The sequence below is a fragment of the Perissodus microlepis genome, chromosome 20 (genome assembly GCF_051167445.1).
Source record: "Perissodus microlepis isolate ML-2025 ecotype Zambia chromosome 20, ASM5116744v1, whole genome shotgun sequence".
Taxonomy (NCBI): Eukaryota; Metazoa; Chordata; class Actinopteri; order Cichliformes; family Cichlidae; genus Perissodus; species Perissodus microlepis.
The window spans coordinates 27270147-27284381 of record NC_140480.1 but is presented as its reverse complement, the minus strand read 5'-3'; the positions used below and the strand labels follow the sequence as shown (position 1 = coordinate 27284381).

Genomic DNA, 14235 nt, shown 5'->3' with positions numbered 1-14235 from the left:
ATACGAGAGTAGACAACAGTTAATAAAATGCAGTAGTGACATATGAACGTGAAAGGAAAAGAAAAGAAATAAAAGGGAAGAGGAGAGTGGAGAATAAATGTTGTGTGCATCACAGGATTTCTCCCAGCTGACTACATTTCTAAAGGATAGTTCAGAGTCACCGAGTCCAGCCCAAACTGTATGTTTTGTCAAAAAGGAAAGTTTAATCTTAATATCTTAAGAGGAGAGCAGGTCTGTCTCCATTCTAAGAACCACAAATAAGCCTGGACTCAGCATGAGTTCTCTGGTGGGAGGATGTGGTACAAGGAGGCCTGTCAGTCCACTTTATGTGAGAAGCAGAATTTTAACCCAATTCTGGATTCAACAAGAACCAATAAAGAAAAGCTAAAACACCTCCTTGAACTTCTTCTCTTACTAATCACATACTAATCCTACAATCACATTTCTAATAAAATGTGATTGTTAATTTTATCTGATTGTAAGCACATATCTTTGTCTTTTAATGTGGTATTTAGGTGCTTTCAAATATAAACGAAATCAACATTTATTCACAAACTGAGAACACATGTAGAATTTTAAGTCTAAAAGGATCACAGGGGAGCTTTAAAATCTCTCCCGTTGCAGCATTTAGAGAATGAACAGCTTGAATATTTTACAATAATGTGCCCGTCTCTGAAAACAATGGCAGCATGAGCTTTAATAGGAGTGCTTTACATTCATGCTGAGTGGGTTTTATGGTGGCAAACAGCAGCGGGCGAATGGCTGCTGTAGTAGGTGTCTAAACAGTGATTTGTTTTCAGTGAATTTATGCATCTACAGAACAAAACATGAAAAAACCCTCTGCATTTTTATTTAACTGTTAATCATGCCCGACCGTCCTAACTTTTACTCTCTGCAGCAGTGTGTCTTCCAGGAGCTTGGTGACCCACATTCAAGCTAAGGTGAAGTGTTATATAAACTGTAATACCCCTTGTAATAATCGTTTATAATCATAACGAAGTTAAAGAGATTAAGGTTGCTTGGTAAGCAGCGCGCCTCTCTCTCCCCCTACAGAAAAACATCCCATGAACCGCTGCAAATCTGAGGATTTGTCATAATGCTTCCTAAATAAAAGCTCAGTTTCTTTTGACAACCAGTCTGTAAATGTCAATAACAGAAAGAAAATGCGACACACAAGTGCTCCCTGTAAGCATTTTATTAGTAGTACTGGTAATAGTATTAATGATAACACTGTCAAGTCATAAGAAGAACTATGTGAAAAAACATTACATACTCTGTTTTTGTTTTTTTTTTTACTTTTGGTCATAACAAAAATGTAATAATTTATACAGGCAAACAGGAAAAGCAAACTCTACCGACTAAAAGTAAGAAAAAACACCCTCGTTGCCATCACCACCGTCATCTCCATCTCCATTGCTTGGACTATGGTGATGGACGGTCAAGCTGAGGGTGAGTAAGGTGTGAATGGGGTAACTGGAGGAGGGCTCATTGGTTCAGACTTCCCGTTTTCACTGCTCTCGCTGACCTGTCTGTTCAGCACCATTTGCCTGGCGATGCAGGTCACCTGGCCGTTGGCCACTGTGTAGGTACTGTTCCTGCAACACAGAAAAAGCCACAGTTTAAAAACCAACAACTACAAGGAAAAAAAATCAAAGGTAACTGCCTTCCACAAATATTACAATGCTCACTTTTGATTTTCAGAGGCGTTCTGCATGCCGGGCTGGTTCTGTTTAGCAAAGAAAAACGAAGTCCACCAGTGGTCAGAGTCTTGCCGTGGAAGTGCTGCAAGGAGCAAAACTGAACGTTATCTGATGCGGAGAGAGGAAGATTTTCCTTTTTAAAAATTTTGCATATAAAATCAGGTCATGCTGAATACCTGGATGGTGTGGAATGGCCTCTCCTGTGTACTCGGCACTGCTGCAAGAGCTGTTACTCGATGTGGACCCGATGCGCCCTGGAGAAAACACAGTTTGGCTTTTTATTCAAGTCTTATTCTAGAAGAAAAAATTAATAGAAAAAATTAACTTTCACAAAAATGAAATGCACATAAACCACATGGGACTCACTTCTGTAATAATCATGGGTGGCGATAAGGGAGCCACTTGATGGAATTGCTGCCATTGTTGCCGACCTTAGGTGGAAAACCGCTCAAAGATGGAAAATGGTAACCTAAAGGCAAACACAGAAAAAAAAGTTTCTTTATAATTTTATTCCCTTCATGTTGTACCACAGAGATACTGCACATCTGCGCTGCATGTTTCCCTCTGTGCTTAGTTTAAGGGCCTCGAGTGCAGAGTGCTAAAACAGAAACAGCTGCTTCAGGGAGTCTGGTTTCCCATGACTCAAATAACCAAAACATGTGTGAGGACATGTCAGCATGAGCTGGCTGCGTGACCACTGACACAGAAATATCAGGTTGTTCTGTCAGGTCACAACAGAGGCCTGCATCCAGACTTATTATAGCTTCCTATATTCATTTTATATATATTTATTTAACTTTTATTTTTAGATGCCAGGTCAGCATACCGTTACTGGTTTCAGTTCATTTTCAGTGCTTTAAAAGGTTTAACTTTGTAAAAGTACTATTATATTATGACAAATGCAACACTTTCCCATTGATTGAGGCAGCTCAGTCACAATAAGCATCTGCAGGCTAACTAATGATATTTCTTCGCAATTAAGTTTATTTTGTAAGTGCATTTTTGTTTCTGTTTGTTTTATTCCACCAAATGAACTTACTATTAGTGGTAGTTAATTACTACATATAGTATAGTAATAATATTTTTAGTTTTACATTTATTTATTTAAAATGACTCCTTTTGAAAAACACGTATTAACAGCTCAGAGAACCAGCTGAAGGCTGTAGAGCTTAATACCAAGTGAGCAGCAGATGGCTGTAGGGATTTCATGAAGCAGGTACAGGTCTGCACCTGATAACCCAGATTAACATCTGAGCTGACGCACAGTTGCACCAGCAGTCCAGAAGGCAGTTTCACCTGCCTTCTTTAATATTTACTGCATTTGTAGACAAAAATGCACGAGATACAGATTTACATTAAAAAATACCACAAAAGTGTTTGCGTAATTGTGACCTTCACAGCCTTCTGCGGTAAGCGGGTATACCTTTAACAATAGTTTAGTTTGTTTTTCCTTTTCACTTTGGTGCATTAATGGCCATCATATTTGTGTTGCTTTGTACACAGAGAAAGCCAGAGTGTGCTCTGGGGTAATTAGAATAAAAATGTGCATGTCCAGTGATGTGAGATGGTTTGTAGGCAACTTGAAAAGACTTGGAGAACACCACCTTTAACTTACAAATAATGAACTAATATTCTATATTTTTCAATTAACATTTTTTGTTTTCACTAAGTTTACATATCAAGGTTACAATTAAACATACAAATAATTAGCTGCTGATATTTTAACGCTTTTCTAGTGATGTTATTTGGACTCACCTGCAAGAGTGGGGTGGTGTCGTTGTCACCAGGTGCGGTTGTAAGGTGCGGATGGCTGGAACTAGAAAAGGTACTAGTTGTTTCTATGGCCCATTTGTAAAGGAACTATCGGTGATGACCTCGTCGGTCACTACGCTGCTGCGCTTCTGGTTCACGCAGAGTCACCGAGGGCCTTTTTATACAAGCTGGGTTTGGCACGTGCCACTGTGGAACCACGGGGTGTGGCCTGTGGTAGCTCGAGGCCACTGAACGTGCGGAACCTTGTAATCGGTGACACCAGACTGAGGAGGAGGAGAAGCAGGCTTGGAGCGGCTTATGTTAACCCGCTGCTGGCACAGACTCGTGGGATAATCCACATTAGCCAGCCAGTTTAGAGGTGAAATGGGAACAGGCAGACAGTGCCAAGCCGTTTTCAATAACAGGTGAAATTTGAGTTAGTAACAAGGTAGCGGACGAGTGGTTTTTAAAGGGTTTTTCGGCCTTACGTTGAGCTGAAAGGCATTGTAAAAGCAGTTCGTTTGTAAAGACTCATTCATAAATTTCTTTATGAATTTCTTAACTCAGAGCATGTATCTAAGTAGAGATGGTAACCGAAATTATTACCCTTCCCGTACTGGAAACCACATGAGATGCAGCATAATTCTGTCTCAGTTAAATACAGCATTTCTTTGAGTTCGTAAAGCTAAAGGTCTCTTTTAAAGGGTCAGGACTCGCTAGTGTGACTACCGCTCCCTGGTGGTCTAGTGGTTAGGATTCGGCGCTCTCACCGCCGCGGCCCGGGTTCGATTCCCGGTCAGGGAACACGATATTTTGAGCTTTTAGTTAATCACAGCAAACATTTCTGGCACAACTTCACCTGCTTACAAGGTGCGTGGGGAGGATGAAAAAATCACAATGCAGGGACTCCAGCAACACTTCAAGGGAAGAGAAACAACTTTATTGACTGACTAACGCATTTCGGCTTGTGCCCTTCAACAGGGTCACAGTAACCCATAGTAGAAGTGTGCTTAAATAAAAGGCAGGAAACAGAAAAAAATTCAAATTAACCAATCATGTCTTCATAGATAAACCAGCTGACATATAACAGGTTAGTATTGGTTAATTGGCTAAGCATCCCTGTAAGCCAACTGATTAGACTCAAACATATCTGTGAAATTACGGATGAATATAATAAGAGCAAAGAAAAGATGTTGAACAAATTGAAAGAAAGATAGTAGCCTACAAAGAGGACTGGTTAAGATCTGCAGAAGAGTAGGTGAATTCAATAAGCAGGGATTTCTATTTAGCAACTAAGAAATCTCCAAAACTTAAACCTAACCTTGTCATGTGTACAACCTTTGCACCAAAAACCAGGAACATTAAAGAAATGATTTTAAAACACTGGCATATCCTTTAAAATGACCCAAACTTATTAGGTACCTTTAGAGGACCACCAATGATAACCTATAGAAGAGGAAGAAATATTAAAAATAGGCTTGTTAGAGCTTCCCAGGACCGTAATACTCCAGATAAAACCCTGATAAGCCATAACCTACAAGGTAATTTCATATGTGGGTCATGCATAAATTTTCAATATACCAAAAATGTTAAATAATTCAAAGATCCCATAAGTGACAAAACTATTGCCATTAAGTGCTTTATCACATGCAGAACTAAAAATGTAATTACATGATACAGTGCCCATGCAATAAAATATATAGGAGAAACATCCCGCCCTCTGAAAGATCAAATTAATGAAGACAGAAGTTCAATCAAGAGGAATGATCTAACCAGCCCTGTTGCAAGACACTTCAATGATAAACATCCAAATTCACCTTTATTCTTTCTAGGCATTGAAGCCATTTAATTAAACCAAAGAGGTGGTAACATTAATTTTATCCGGAAAAAAAGACAAGTATTTTGGATAGGGTCTGCACCCTAGAGGTATGAATGAGGATTTTTCTATCAATGAGATTTTGTGAACTGTACCCTTTTTACTGTTTTTATTCTTTTTTACCAGTTACTTTGTTTTGTCAATTATTCTCGCATGGGTAATGTTTATTTATTTATCAACAAAAGAAAGAGTAGCTTTCTAGACATCTAGTTTTAAGTCTACATTTTAAGTTTACATTTTAGAGATTTTACATGGACCTTACCACAAATGTGGTTCCATGTTATGATGTACTCTTGTTTTTTAATCTAACTGCTGCACTGACTCCTTTTTTCGTGAAATGCTTTCCTTTGTAATCATTTTATAGTTTTTTTTGTATATTTGTAATATTTTTCTTATGTATTTCATGCATGTATTATTTTAAGATGGTTTATCTATGAAGACGTGATTGGTTAATTTGATTTTTTTCTGTTTCCTGCCTTTTATTTAAGCAAACTTCTATTATGTGTTACTGTGGCCCTGATGAAGGCCACAAGCCGAAATGCATTGGTCAGTCAATAAAGCTTTTGGTTAATGTCATTAAGGCTTGCTAACATTCGTGGTTGTCACTTTTATGGCTTTTTATTTTCAACACTTTAATAAATGTTCCGTTATGATAAGCCAGGTATACATATTTATAACCTTTTGATCTATAAATGATAAATGATCTATAAATATTGGGTCCTTCTCTGTAGGATTTCATTTTTGGGATTGCAGCTTTTAGCTAAAGGCTGATTAAGTAAAGTAGAATGGACACAAAGTAGGTAGGCAGCATAGCATAAACTAGGTGTATCAATAAATTTGCTAAGTGTGAAAATTGCAGATAATAAATATAATTTAACTTTTTTTATGTTATTAGAAATATAAGATTAAAGTTTTAATAGTTTCTTAAGCAAAGTCTGTCCCACTTGATTTCCATCTATGAGGATGTATGAGACCCTAGAATTAAAATGGCTTTGACACCCCTTGCATATCTCTTGCACCACCTAGAGGTTCATACCTATGAAGTGAAATCGTTTTATATTGTCCATGATCAAAAAATACGGACAATGTATTTTAACATCCATTTCAAAAGACTGCACACCATTCTATTAACTTTAATTGAAAAATGTTCAATTACAAAAATACTTATAATTTAAATTACAGCTGATTTCTGCATGAGTCTCTGCACACACATGTCAAAATAAATTACATTCATGAAACTGAGTATTGAATATTAAAAATGTTTTATGTCAAAATGAGCTTAAGTTAAAAATTTAACATATTCTATCAGACAATCGGTTTTAAGTTACAGTCAAAAAACAAATTCATACAGACAGGGAGCAAAATTATTTTCTTTTATAGCTTTAGAAGTTATGAAAATAATTATTGACATTAGACTGGTTTTTCTCATTGGCTGTGGCGATGGGATCTTCTTTCAAACCCGGACGTGTTTCCATTAGTTGACGTGCTGCCAGTCACCTTATCCTATGAAACAAGTGACAGTGTTCAAAACAAGAAGCACAGAGCTAACTGTTTTATCCATCTTCCTGCTGTTTACCTTCATATTGCCAACCATTTCCTCAAAAGATCTGAATGTAGAGGAATGCCTGAGGAGAGACAAAGGACAAATTAAAAGATGAGCAAAGTTAATGTCTAAGCCATGCATATATGAAAAGATCTAAAGAGACAAAGAGACATGGTGTTTTACCTCATACTCGGCACACTTATGGTGTGGCTCAGTGAGCTGGGAAACAGAAAGCAGGACATTTAAGCATTAAAAAAGACAAATAAGCCTCAAAATTACAAAAAAATAAATAAATTTTATTTTGCTGCAGATTTTGTAGATTTGTACACTAAGGGTTAAAACTTTTATAATAAAAGTTTCACATAAGTTCAGAAAGGAAGATCTATCTGTGATAATATATGTAATAATATAATCATGAATAATTCAACTCTTGTGGGATTAATGAGATGTTAGCGTCATGAAATTAAAATCAGATTATGTTTTCATAAAGTTTTGCAGGCTCATAGATGCCAGTGGGAAATTTTAGCCTGTTTGTAGCCAGTTGCTGGCCAATATGATGATGTCATAATATCTTATATAGATAAAAAGCACTTTTGTTGCTCGGCTCTTGATTGTGCGGAAAGGGTTTTACACAAATCTTAATCTGTGTAACACAACTAAAAAAATATCTGAAGGGAGAAAATATCCATTAGCATGTTTAGGCCATCATTGTGAATGGCTACAGCACTATGGAGTCCACTTTGATAATATAAAGTTTAACATATAGCAGATTAATAGCTTTCAAAAGCTTTAAAAATAAAAAAGAAGACCAGTTTTAGTTTAATTTGAAAGCCCAGCTGTAGATGAGGTATAATGGTAAAACATCAGCGTGGGCAGTGAAAGCAAACAAATCTGTCCATGACACATTTTTGGAGTCAGTAGCTCAGTGGCTCCATGGTGTTGAGGGTTGACCTTATATTAAAGATCTCTGGCTTAAGACTAGTAGAGGATCCAAACCCAGCCTCTGGGGCATCACAAGCATGCTGATTCTTCTCCTGTGGTGACTCGTTAGGAAATGAGAAAGAAGCTGGAGCACATTTTGAAAATGATGCGGTGTTTATGTGTCTGCATTCATGGAAACCACTGCTACTGATGTTCAGCAAAATTAACCAGATACGGCACCAGTTGATATCTAGATGTAGGCACGTATTACACATTTTTATAACAGTATATTAATTATTTTATACTCATGTATTTTTCTGTCAAAATCACAGGGAGTTGCTAAAGCTGGGCAACAGATCCACAGGCTCCAGACCTCTGGCCTAGACACTGGGTGGTGAAGTTACGGTCTCCTTTATCTGGGAATCTGCTCCATGATTTTGCCTCTTATCATAGAATAACTGCTAGAAATGCTTACATTTTACATGCAACAAATTTGTTCTTTTCATTCAAACAATTTCTCCTTATTGAACTATAAAGTTTAATAAAGTCTTGTTTTCAAAATTCTTGAATTAGTCAAAAAATTGAGAGAAAAAAGGTGGAAAACAAGTTTTTGTTTAAAAAACACTTGACATGTCAAACATCTGGATCTAAAAAGATAGAAATGAAGAAAACCCCAAAACAATTTAACATCTTCTTTAAATCACGCTGATTATTTCAGTTCCATTTCAGTGACTGCATGATGTGAAATGTGTGATGCTCTAACACTCTAAATCACCACTTTCCACTTTTCTTTCTTTATTCTTTTTAGGTCACACCCTCTCATGCAGCTCACTTCAGTCTTACCGCTCACAGATCTTACCGTGGTGGGCTTGGAAGAGGCAGAGCTCTGTTGAGTTTGCAGCATGAAGATAAACAGACAGACACAGATAACGTCACATCAGCTTCTGTTTCCACAAGGATTACAACAACAGCTACTGCTGCTGATGGCCAGGTGCTCCACGGTGATTGGATTACAGCTGTTTAGTGGTTGAACATAAACACAAGAGGCACTTCAACCAAAATTTCGAGCCTGTCAGGAAGTTCTAAATCTACTTATTTGACATCTTTTAATAGTTTTCTTCAGGAACTGGCCCAGTGCTGTGGTATGGGGTCATAATATATAATTATTATATGTATTTTTTTAACATTACAGGCTTTGAATGTATTGTAACTATTTTGCATTGAGCCACGGTTACCAGACCTTGAATTTTAAGATCTACTGCTGGAGAAGCTTTGGTTTTGAATTTTTCTGCATAAATATTTCAAAAACAAGATGTTTGTAGAAATTCTGTTGCAAAAATAAGTTTGGAAGTAACAAAGGATGAAAAAGCCCCACCCTGACTAGAATCCCTCAAGCAATCTCTTGTTCATCTAATCTGGGTTTTAAACCAATACCGGCACACTGTAAAGACATACCTCACTCAAACATACCATCACTTTAAACGTTTTAATCTTCTTCTAGCATTGATAAAACAAGGAAAATTGATCTGGCAAGAAGTAAAAATGCAAATGTAATTTTGTTTATATAATTTGCATTTTTGACTATTTTTTGCATTAAAATAATAATTAATACAATTATAAGATTTTTGAATATCTGCCACTGATGAAGGAAAATAATTAAGAAACACATATAGAGCCATTAAAAGGTATTTGGATATAAAATATAATTTACTCATAAATGAAACCACCATGAAACCATGACATGCTCCCTACTGCACCCAGAGGCTTGTAAGATAACTGATGAAAGACTCCCAGATTAGTGAAGGTCTAACTGACATTAACCTGTTAACGATCTGCTATTTTTATTGAATTTCTAAAAATCTGACAGACTCAAATGGAAATGTTAGTATCAGAAGAAATCCTTGTCATTTTTGAAAGGATGGTTATGAAAGCAAATTCTAAGGGTTACGACAGTGAAGGATTTTGTTAGTATTGATGTTTTTTTCCTGTGGAGTTTAGAGTAGCTTTAATTGTGACTAATGCAGGATTACACGTTAGCAGCATGTATAAGGATTGCTTCCGTCTGAGTCTGTTCAGTCAGTACTCGGTACCATAATTTGAAAGTTTACATGTGCACTTAACATTATCAGTACCGATGTCGGATGTGAAATTATACAAGCTGTTTTAGTTGTGCAACATTAAACTCTAAACTAAGACAGAATAGTGAATCCTAATGCGAGAGTTAGGATGTAAATACAGAAATAAAACTAACATAATCACAAATTAAGGAGCCCTTAACCTATCTTTGGGCTCATAGTTTCAGTTTGTATTAGTGTTTCTTTTATTCCCTGTATCTTTCCTCTCCGATTCTCTTGTGTGAACTCCTGTATATCTCCATGTTTCCCTATCTCGATACAGGTCTCACTTACTTTTTTAATTTTGTATTTACTTTTCTCAAGTGTCTTTGATTATCTTCACCTTCATCTCGTTACCCCATTGTGTCCTATTTCCTTGTGTATTTCGGGTTGTGTATGCCTGCGGCACTTTGGATTTTGCCACTTTAACAATCAATTTTGTTTTGGACTTTTGGCATATTAGTGTGACTGAGTGGGTTGCCTTTGGTTCACTCATTCTGTCTCCTGTTGATCTACATTAGGGGCCTAATTCCATGTTTCATGTTAGTGTTGATCTTTTTTTATGCCTTTTAATTTCAGTTATATTTCATTTTCCAGTCCTACTTTTATTTATTGCTTTGATTGTTTTTAACTGTGTTTTATTTGTTTCACATGTCCATCATTTCCCACTTATTTTTCATTCTCCTGTTTGCTCTCCTGTGTTTCCTCTCGAGTTTTACCCTGTGTTTTGAAAAGTGCTATACAAATAAAGTTATTATTATTACTATGATTTTGTGTTTCTGCACAATCAGAGTAAGGCTTGTTTTTCTGTTCACTATGTCTGCCTCAGTGTCCTGCATTTGGCTCCTCTCGACACCTAATTGCAATGCTTGTAACTTGCAGTCTTTGATAGTGTTTTCTAACATGTAAATCTGCCAAATCAAATATGCAGAGCCACCCGCTGTGGCGACATCTCGTGAATAAGGGAGCAGCTGAAAGAAAAAGCCACAGTTTACACTTCAAATCACCCTTTCGACATGCTGTCCACTTGTCATGCCTCTCTGTTGGCCTCCTATCCATCCATCTGTCCAGCTGAACTAGCCAAAGACAGCTTTTCCAACACCCCGATGATAGCCTTTGCACTGTGAACTCTTAGTCCTCTTTCATTATGTGCAAGCAAAGCCTGGCATTTGATTTTTAAGCTAAAGAGAACTTAAAGGAAGTACAATCTTAACGACATTTATCCTATTACTTTTTACTCACTAGTCATTTTTGAACAAAGCTAATTTAAAAAGTAAAAAAAAAAGCCTTTTATTATGAAGATTGAGTGGAGGAACTGACTATGGGTGTACCTCATCTGTGCCAGTCTCCTGGTGATGACCACGCCCACACTAGACATTGCAGTAGATGTCACATGGCCTGCATGAGAGAGACTGTCCCGTGTCCTCACATATCTACAAGGAGAAATTAGCAGTAGAAGTCAGGATCTGAATTAAGAAAAGTCTCTCGCTATTGTAATATATTACATAACAGGCAGGTGCATACAGGGAGCACAAAGGTATTAATTCAGACGTAGTTAACAATAAGCTCATAGACGTCACTGGCGACAGTCCATCTGGCTGAAGCAGATCCCTCACTCTGTCTCTAATGAACGCTTCAGGCTGGTCCTCCTGTTTCCCGTTAATACTGCTGCTCCTTGTGCTAAGTCAGGCTGTGAGGCTATTAACGGGGCACCAATCCTATTTGACAAGGAAAATCCCATCCCTTGTTTCTTTGAAGAGATCCCTCTTTAGCATGTGAGTGCAGGACAAAACTTTGGAAAATCCCTGCGTCATAAAACATAGTAAGAACGTTTATTACTTTGTGCATATAATGAGGAACACTCACACACTGGAGTGGCTGATGTCATCCAGAGTTGCAGAGGCTGTGAGATATCTGAATGGACAGAACAAGCACAGGTTGACAGATTATTGCGCTGACACAATAGAGAGCCTACGACAGTCATTAGAGTACTTTCCATGGTTACGTAACAAAAGTGCACTAAGATATGTGTGGTAAGCGATCTATCACGACAGTGGTTTAGGTGTTTTCAACCAGTTAAACTATCAATGGTTTTCAAACAATTAGCAAACATTACTATGTTTATGAGGACCAAAGTGCACATACGGGGCTGAGGTCTGGACCTCTTGCCATCCTTTGGATATGCTCTGTTTGATGTTACCGAGTGGACTCATTCCTAGTTGCCTTCTGATGTCTGCTGCATATTGTTCTTTGGCCAAAAGCACCTGCCTCAAGGCCTGAATTTCATCCTCTGTCTGCGAGAAAGAAAAAAAAAGCTTATGTTACACATATCAATTTTTCTTTAGAGCAGGGTTTCTATCCCACATTGTCCCAAATACCCCCATGAATAACTTTACTTTTGTAAGTTCAAAACGTAGAGCATCTAAGTCCTCCTCTGTAAGATCTGTGGGTGAAGATCCATTTCCCAGTATGCTCGGAGAGAAGTGAACAGAAGCTCCACCAAAACCTTAGAAACAGCAAAGAGGAAAAGACCAGATAAATAAAAAAAAATCATATAGATACTTTCCTGTTACCTTTGACTATTTTATTAACAAAATATTGGCTATTGTGGTGTAACTGAAGCCCAGGTTAACTTAGCTGGCTCTTAGAGAACATATTCAGTGAGAATAAAAAAACCCATCACGAACAATGAGGGCAATGAACTATAAGATAAAGCCATGTAAAATGGAAACACCTATTACATAACTGTTTAGTTCCTGTTTATTTGTACAGATAAATACATAGCACTCACCAGACATAAATATCATTAGCCTTCAGAACCTCATCTAACTTAGAAATGCCTTTAAAATGCATAAAACAACAACAAAATACACCAAAATGTAGGTATAGATACACAGTATAGCATATATACACAGCTAATGCTATAGCTAATATAGATGTTATGTACAAAAAGCCACAGAAAAGCCTTTTATAGATACATATGAAACTTCTGCATACTTTTAACACTTTTTGTAGACACATATAAACAGACACTGGAGCTGTCCTCAGTGCTGAACTCTCCTCTCCCTCTTCCTGTACAAAAAACTAGCTAATAAGTAGCTGCTCTGCTAACAGCTAACCTCACCTGTTGCACATTTGTTGCTGTTAGCTGATAACACTAACCGCACAATTTCAACGAATAAACCTTTAAAGTAAATGCATGTCGGTGCTAATTTCACACATGGTCCCATACAGACATGGCGAGACGGTCTTACCTTGTCTGCTCATTGCTGCCAGTTTCATCCTGCAAGTGTTTGACTGGCTAGCTGCTGCCAACTGTCCCCACTGAGCTCAGCAGGAGGCAGGCAGCCTGGATCACCGAGGCTGTTAATGGGCTTACACCCACACACATACACACCACAGGAACAATGATGACCACGAGCAGGATTTTTTTTTTTTTTTTAAGAAACTTATAGCACAATTAAACCTTCCTTAAAACTCACGCAAAGGAAAAAGAAGTGTCCTATCTAATACGACTTTATTACATAAAGTAGCATTGAACGTTGTCTTGCAAATTGGTGACACAAGTATTTAGAGTTTTTTAACTGAAGTAAAAGGTTTAACCATCAAAACATACTTAAAACAACAAAAGAGAAAGATAATTATTATGAAGTAAAAGTACTTATGTTGTACAATAATATACATCCCCAATTCTAAAATAACTTGTGTCATTGTGTAAATGTCATAAACCCATATGTTATCAACAGATCATAGAAAGCATATCCTCCTGAGAGCCAGCCTATTCATTGTAGTGGACAACAGCTAAACTGAAATATATATTTTTTCCTTGGTTCTCAGGACGATATAAAATATTTAAACTGAGACAATGCTTCATTTTAAGAAAAATAGTAGCTCATATTTAACTCATTTCATCAGTCAGATGATCTCAAAAAGATCATCAGTCCGCAAAAGCTGCATCTGCAAATTGCGGAACAATTTGTGATAATATTCCTCAACATAAAATTGTGAAGACTTTAAATATATATCCATTTACCCTTCATGATATCATCAAAAGATTCAGAAATCTTCAGGCCCACAGGTGGCACTGCATTAAAACAGGTATGATTCTATTATGGAAATCATTGTCTGTGAACATGGTTGACCAGGCCACCCACACATGCAGATTAAAACCCATGCAAGATGTTCACATATGCCTACTGTGTCCTTTAAATTAGTTTAACTAAAAACATGCTGCATCTAGCCTTATCCCCTGCACAGTATAGCTTTTAAAAACAAGGGTAAAATCACAAATACAATCTATACTCATGCACATGAAATCAAAGTTTCAAA

The 14235-nt window shown here is 37.1% G+C and overlaps 2 protein-coding genes and 1 non-coding gene across 4 annotated transcripts; 1 reads left to right on the top strand and 2 right to left on the bottom strand.

Moving 5' to 3' along the window:
• Positions 1-1161: 1161 nt before the first annotated feature.
• Positions 1162-3619, bottom strand: ppdpfa (pancreatic progenitor cell differentiation and proliferation factor a). The gene is made up of 5 exons (XM_084918246.1): positions 3456-3619; positions 2067-2169; positions 1877-1954; positions 1689-1782; positions 1162-1595 (listed from the first exon to the last, which is right to left on the bottom strand). Exons 2-5 carry the CDS (start codon positions 2119-2121, stop codon positions 1439-1441), a joined length of 384 nt encoding a protein of 127 aa, XP_084774372.1. The 5' UTR covers positions 2122-2169; positions 3456-3619; the 3' UTR covers positions 1162-1438.
• A 565-nt stretch (positions 3620-4184) lies between these two features.
• trnae-cuc (transfer RNA glutamic acid (anticodon CUC)) lies at positions 4185-4256 on the top strand. The gene has a single exon. It is a non-coding gene; the product is annotated as a tRNA-Glu (tRNA).
• A 2189-nt stretch (positions 4257-6445) lies between these two features.
• Positions 6446-13260, bottom strand: LOC146364726 (tumor protein D54-like). 2 transcript variants are annotated; one of them, XM_084918227.1, is made up of 9 exons: positions 13161-13260; positions 12303-12412; positions 12052-12200; positions 11773-11820; positions 11238-11339; positions 8652-8678; positions 7055-7090; positions 6905-6953; positions 6446-6831 (listed from the first exon to the last, which is right to left on the bottom strand). In XM_084918227.1, the coding sequence occupies exons 1-9, from the start codon at positions 13186-13188 to the stop codon at positions 6754-6756; spliced, it is 627 nt and encodes a 208-aa protein (XP_084774353.1). In that variant the 5' UTR covers positions 13189-13260; the 3' UTR covers positions 6446-6753. The 2 variants fall into 2 exon arrangements, with proteins under 2 accessions (XP_084774353.1, XP_084774354.1); XM_084918228.1 differs by lacking the exons at positions 6446-6831; positions 6905-6953; positions 7055-7090 and having other exon boundaries at positions 8652-8808.
• Positions 13261-14235: the final 975 nt, after the last annotated feature.